Genomic DNA, 6,649 nt, shown 5'->3' with positions numbered 1-6,649 from the left:
AATCTTGAAAGTACGATGTAGATACTTTGATAGGAATGGCATTGAATAGGTAGATAGCTTTGGGAAGTATAGACATTTTAACAATGTTGATTCTTCCCATCCATGAGCATGGTATGTTCTTCCATTTGTTAATATCCTCTGCTATTTCCTTTCTGAGGATTTCATAGTTTTCTTTATACAGGTCCTTCACCTCCTTCGTTAGGTATATTCCTAGGTATTTCATTTTCTTTGAAACTATGGTGAAGGGAGTTGTGTCCTTAATTAGCTTCTCATCTTGACTGTTATTGGTGTATACAAAAGCTACTGACTTGTGGACATTGATTTTATATCCTGAAACATCACTGTATTTTTTGATGACTTCTAGGAGTCTTGTGGTTGAGTCTTTGGGGTTCTCTAAGTATAAGATCATGTCGTCAGCAAAGAGGGAGAGTTTGACCTCCTCTGCTCCCATTTGGATTCCCTTGATTTCCTTGTCTTGCCTAATTGTATTGGCTAGAACTTCCAGCACTACGTTGAATAGTAAAGGTGACAGAGGACAACCTTGTCTGGTTCCAGTTCTAAGAGGAAAAGCTTTCAGTTTTACTCCATTCAGTAAAATATTGGCTGTGGGTTTGTCATAGATAGCTTCAATCAGTTTTAGAAATGTGCCACCTATGCCTATACTCTTCAGAGTTCTAATTAGAAAAGGATGCTGGATTTTATCAAATGCTTTTTCTGCATCTATTGAGAGGATCATGTGATCTTTATTTTTGCCTCTGTTAATATGGTGGATAACGTTTATAGACTTGCGTATGTTAAACCAGCCTTGCATCCCTGGGATGAAGCCTACTTGATCATGATGAATGACTTTTTTGATGATAAGCTGTAATCTATTGGCTAGGATTTTGTTGAGAATTTTTGCGTCTATGTTCATGAGTGAGATTGGTCTGAAATTCTCCTTTTTGTTTGGGTCTTTTCCTGGTTTTGGTATCAGGGTGATGTTTGCTTCATAGAATGTGTTGGGGAAGATTCCTTCTTCCTCAGTTTTTTGGAATAATTTCTGCAGTACAGGAATAAGCTCTTCCTTGAAGGTTTGATAGAATTCTGGAGTGAAGCCATCTGGACCAGGGCATTTTTTAGTTGGAAGCATTTTCATTGTTTCTTTGATCTCAGTGCTTGAAATTGGTCTGTTCAGGAGGTCTATTTCTTCCTGGCTAAGTCTAGGGAGAGGGTGTGATTCCAAATATTGATCCATTTCCTTCACATTGTCAAATTTCTGGGCATAGAGTTTCTGGTAGTATTCAGAGATGATCTCTTGTATCTCTGTGGGATCAGTTGTTATTTCCCTTTTATCGTTTCTGATTGAGGTTATTAGAGATTTTACTTTTCTATTTCTAGTTAGTCTGGCTAATGGTTTATCTATTTTATTTATTTTTTCAAAAAACCAACTCCTTGTTTCATTAATTTTCTGAATGATTCTTTTGTTTTCAATTTCATTGATCTCTGATTTGATTTTGGATATTTCTTTTCTTCTACTGAGTTTAGGCTTAGATTGTTCTTCTTTTTCCAATTCCATAAGATCTCTTGTGAGATTGTTGATGTGCTCTCTTTCTGTTTTTTGAATGTAGGCATCTAAAGCGATGAATTTTCCTCTCAAAACTGCTTTTGCAGTATCCCACAGGTTTTGGTAGCTTGTGTCTTCATTGTTGTTATGCTCAAGGAAGTTAATGATTTCCTGTTTTATTTCTTCCTTCACCCATCTGTTATTCAACAGAAGATTGTTTAATTTCCATGCCTTTGGGTGGGCTTGAGCATTTTTGTTAGAGTTGAGTTCCACCTTTAGTGCCTTATGGTCTGAAAAGATACAAGGTAAAATTTCAATTCTTCTGATTCTGTTGATATTTGTTTTGTGTCCCAGGATATGATCAATTTTGGAGAATGTTCCATGGGGTGGTGAGAAGAATGTATATTCTTTATCTTTGGGGTGGAGTGTTCTATATGCATCTATCAAGCATAGTTGTTCTAGGGTCTCATTTAAATCTCTTATATCTTTGTTTAATTTCTGTTTAGAGGATCTGTCCAGCTCTGTAAGAGGTGTGTTAAAGTCCCCTGTTATGATGGTATTATCAGATATCATATTGCTCAGACTGAGTAAGGTCTGCTTCAAGAATCTGGGAGCATTTAAATTGGGTGCATAAATATTTAGAATGGAAATGTCTTCTTGTTGTAGTTTTCCCTTGACCAATATAAAGTGACCATCTTTGTCTTTTTTGACTTTAGTTGCTTTAAATCCATATGTATCTGAAAATAAGATTGCAACTCCTCTTTTCTTCTGAATTCCGTTTGCCTGAAAAATTGTCTTCCAACCCTTGACTCGGAGCTTTAATTTGTCTTTTGAGGCCAGGTGTGTTTCTTGCAGACAGCAAATGGATGGCTTGTGTTTTTTAATCCAGTCAGCCAATCTATGTCTCTTCAGTGGGGAATTCAGGCCATTAACATTTATTGAGATAATTGATAAGTGTGGTAGTATTCTATTCGTCTTATTTGGTGAGAGTCCATTGCTTAATTTTATCTTTTGCATCAGTGTGGAGGTTAGGTTTTGTCCTTTGATTTCTGAGTTCTTACTTTGCTGCTGATCCATTGTGGTGGTCAGTGTGCAGAACAGGTTGAAGTATTTCCTGTAGAGCTGGTCTTGTTGTGGCGAATTTCCTCAATGTTTGTATATCCGTAAATGATTTGATTTCTCCGTCAATTCTGAAGCTTAGCTTAGCAGGGTACAGAATTCTGGGCTGAAAATTGTTCTGTTTAAGTAGATTAAAGGTAGATGACCATTGTCTTCTTGCTTGGAAAGTTTCATTAGAGAAGTCTGCGGTCACTCTGATGGATTTGCCCCTGTAGGTCAACTGGCGCTTACTCCTGGCAGCTTGCAGAATCTTTTCTTTTGTCTTGACTTTGGACAGGTTCATCACAATGTGTCTTGGAGAAGCTCGGTTAGAGTTGAGGCGACCCGGGGTCCGATAGCCCTCTGAAAGCAGTGTGTCAGACTCTTTGGTGATGTTTGGGAAATTTTCTTTTATAATATTCTCTAGTATGGCTTCCATTCCTCTGGGGCATTCTTCTTCCCCTTCTGGAATTCCTATAACTCGTATGTTGGAACGCTTCATAAAGTCCCATAATTCTGACAGTGAACGTTCTGCTTTCTCTCTCTTCTTTTCTGCCTCTTTTACTATCTGAGTTATCTCAAAAACTTTGTCTTCTACCTCTGAAATTCTTTCTTCTGCATGGTCTAACCTGTTGCTGATACTTTCCATTGTATCTTTAAGTTCCCTAATTGACTGTTTCAGTTCCTTCAGGTCTGCTATATCCTTTTTATATTCTTCATATCGTTCATCTCTTATTTGATTCTGTTTTTGGATTTCCTTTTGGTTATTTTCCACTTTATTAGCAATTTCCTTCATTGTTTCCATCATTTCTTTCATTGTTTTCAACATGTGTATTCTAAATTCCCTTTCTGTCATTCCTAACATTTCTATACTGGTGGAATCATCTGCAGTAGCTACCTCATGGTCCCTTGGTGGGGTTGTTCTAGACTGGTTCTTCATGTTGCCTGGAGTTTTCTGCTGATTCTTCCTCATGAGTGATTTCTTTTATCTGTTTCCTTGCCCTAATTTTCCTTTCACTTCCTCTTGCTCTTTAAGTTCTTGTGCCTGTGGACTAAGGGTTATAGGACCAGAAGGGTGAGAAGGTTGAAGAGCAAAAAAAGGGGATGAAAGAAAGGAGGACCGAGTGATAAGAAAAAAAGAAAGATAGAGAAAGGAGAGGGGGTGGGTATAAGGAATATTGACAAAAAGAAGAGAGGCACAGAAAGAGGGAGACAGGGCAATATAGGTGTACAGTAGGGTACTTTGACACAACCTTAAAAAACCCCACCTTCTGGGGGTGCCCAGTTGCGTGGTTCCCTTGAGGTCAGCAGCTCTTTGCTAACCTGATCAGACACAGTACCCCACCTCCACCAAGTAGAGAGGAAAGACAAAAATGCTTTAAATCAAACCAAAAGAAGCAAACAGAAAACTTTACGGGGATAAAATTGGGTGAAAAACCAAATTATATCGGTAGAAACACTAGCAAAAATGAAGTTGAAGTTATTAAAAAAGGCAGCAATGGGAAATTATAATTAAACTAGGAAAATTGAGAAAGAAAAAGGGATCTGTGAGGAAAAGATTGAAATTAAAAAAACAAAAGAACATCAGCAACGTCAAAATAAACAAACAAAAAAAACAACCAAACCAAAAACAAAAAGAAGAAAAAAATACACAACCAAAAACAAAGCAGTTTGTATATGTTATTGAATATTGTCTGGGCAACACGTGGTCTTCTGGGGTATGAGATGTTAGTCACAGTTCTGATACGACTGGAGGCTGCTGATTTCTCAAACCCCAGCAGGTAGACACCCTAAATCTCTCTTCAGCCTACTTAAAAGGCACTTTGAACTTGTAAACTTGCTGAGCAGAAGCTTTCCCAGCTTTCTCGCTGGAATCGCTGCTGAAGTGGCTATGCACTTACTCAGTGTGCCAAAACCGATCTCACTCTGCCCCTGAGGGTTAGGGCTGCAAGGCGGCTCAGACCCCACCCTTAGGCTACTTGGTTGCTGGGTTACCAGCTCCCACCCGTTTCTAGCTCTGCGACCCTGAGGGCAGAGCTTGCCGGGGCAGATCACTGACAATGGATCCGTGTGACCCACCGCCAAACACTATCAGCTCCGTCTGGCTCAGCGGCTCAGACTGGGGCCCTAGACAACGGCCAAAGTTCTCCGCACTCCCGCTCAGGCCTTCCCCAAGGCAGTTCAACTCAGTGCCAAGTCCAAGGACATCAAAACAGTTCACAGGTAAGGCCTTTCTGGTTTGCAGTCTCGCTGCTACTGAACTTACAGTTGTGGGCGGGTTTAGACGGATTGAACACACGCGACCACTTGCCGGCTTTCCACTGTTTTAGTCCTCCTCTTGGGGTCCAGAAGTCTCTCGCTGACTCCCTGTATTTTCATAGGAGTGATGATAGGCAGTTCCCACCAGCCAGAGATGCCTGGAGTCCTATCTCCCCAGACTCACGGTGCCCAGATGCAAGGAAGCTGTTACTCGGCTGCCATCTTGCTCCGCCTCGATCTTTGATTTTTTATTAAAATCAAAACTAAATAGTGCTGGGCGGCGCCTGTGGCTCAGTCGGTAAGGCGCCGGCCCCATATACCGAGGGTGGTGGGTTCAAACCCAGCCCCAGCTGAACTGCAACCAAAAAATAGCCGGGCGTTGTGGCGGGCGCCTGTAGTCCCAGCTGCTCGGGAGGCTGAGGCAAGAGAATTGCTTAAGCCCAGGAGTTGGAGGTTGCTGTGAGCTGTGTGATGCCACGGCACTCTACCGAGGGCCATAAAGTGAGACTCTGTCTCTACAAAAAAAAAACAAAACAACTAAATAGTGCTACCTATTCAGGCCCATATGGCCTTCAGGACCCATGGGTACAAGGGTTTCACAGACCATTTGCCTTTGAGAGTTCTTTCTTCTCTTCCCACTGATTGGTAGAGTACCTTTTCAAAGGACCACATGAATAAGTATACAACTGGTTGAATTAATGTTTAATCTTTTGGGGAAATGTTTTATTCACTGTCATAAAATCTAGGGAAAAGACTGACTGACAGATTAATGTAGACATAAGTATGTATTTAAATTTAAGGATAAGTGAGAGAATAATAGCTCCAATCATGGTTTAAAAAAGGTAAGAGCAAGTCAGTGCCACTAAAGAGTGGCCTGACTGTCGACATTCAGTGGGTACAGCAATATAGCTCCCGTCCGCTGTCCAATTGAGTCTCAAGTCCGGAGCATTTTCAGTCCTTGTCCTGTGTATCTGTTGTCGAAAGGTTTCTAGGAAGGTTTAGCAGTTCTTCAATTTTCTTAACATCATCCTTAGATCGATTGTTTTGTAAGCTACTTTCAATATCCTCAGGGAGGCGCTCAGTAACTTGTAGTCTGGCTTTCCTGTAAACAAACGATAAAAAGGATATACCAAGTACTGCATCACTTCTTATAGAGATTTGAAACAAAAATGACAGTGTTTGTCCTCCTCTCCCTGCTTTGGCAGACAATGTAGGAGCAAACACTGCTCCTTGTACTTTAAATATAGTAACAACTTGCTTTTCTCTCCTAACCTGTTCCACTCACAAGGCAACTATGATTCCTACATCACCAAAATGGATAGATTTGTGGCAGCAGCTCCAATCCATCAGATATTCCAGTGTGCTGGGGCCTACATTTCTCACGGGGCTGAGGTGTGGAAGCTGGCACACCCTGCAGGAAGGTGTAAGGCTGCAAGCCTGGCTGTCCTCTTGCCCCTGGGGCTGGAGCAGTGTGAGCTTCCAGCCACTGTTAAACTCTGTCAGCAAATATTATAGGAACTATGGCTGAAGGCTATAGAAATGTTAATCTAGTTAGGAAGAGTCAGATAGGACAATACTATATGAGTATATTCACAAAGAGTTAAAACCTGATTTCCAAATAATAAATCAGCTCTTTTTCTAAATCAAGTATTAGTGTCTTCTTTTCTTTAAGTGATTGCCAGGGTCACCAATGACTTTCTTCTTAAGTGATTGCCAGGGTCACCAATGACTTTCTTCTTAATTCTTCAT

General features: G+C 40.7%; 1 protein-coding gene across 1 annotated transcript in view; it reads right to left on the bottom strand.

The window, feature by feature from the left end:
• Positions 1 to 5,585: 5,585 nt before the first annotated feature.
• The window catches only part of TIMMDC1 (translocase of inner mitochondrial membrane domain containing 1), a 40,654-nt gene continuing 39,590 nt past the window's right edge, over positions 5,586 to 6,649 (bottom strand). The window contains exon 7 of the mRNA XM_053565438.1: positions 5,586 to 6,002. Within this exon, the coding sequence (XP_053421413.1) occupies positions 5,852 to 6,002 (151 nt within the window). The 3' untranslated portion in view covers positions 5,586 to 5,851. The remainder of the gene's footprint in view (positions 6,003 to 6,649) is intronic.

This window comes from Nycticebus coucang, chromosome 16 (assembly GCF_027406575.1).
Source record: "Nycticebus coucang isolate mNycCou1 chromosome 16, mNycCou1.pri, whole genome shotgun sequence".
Classification (NCBI taxonomy): domain Eukaryota; kingdom Metazoa; phylum Chordata; class Mammalia; order Primates; family Lorisidae; genus Nycticebus; species Nycticebus coucang.
The sequence above is the reverse complement of the archived record's forward strand: the minus strand, read 5'-3'. Positions and strand labels throughout refer to the sequence as shown.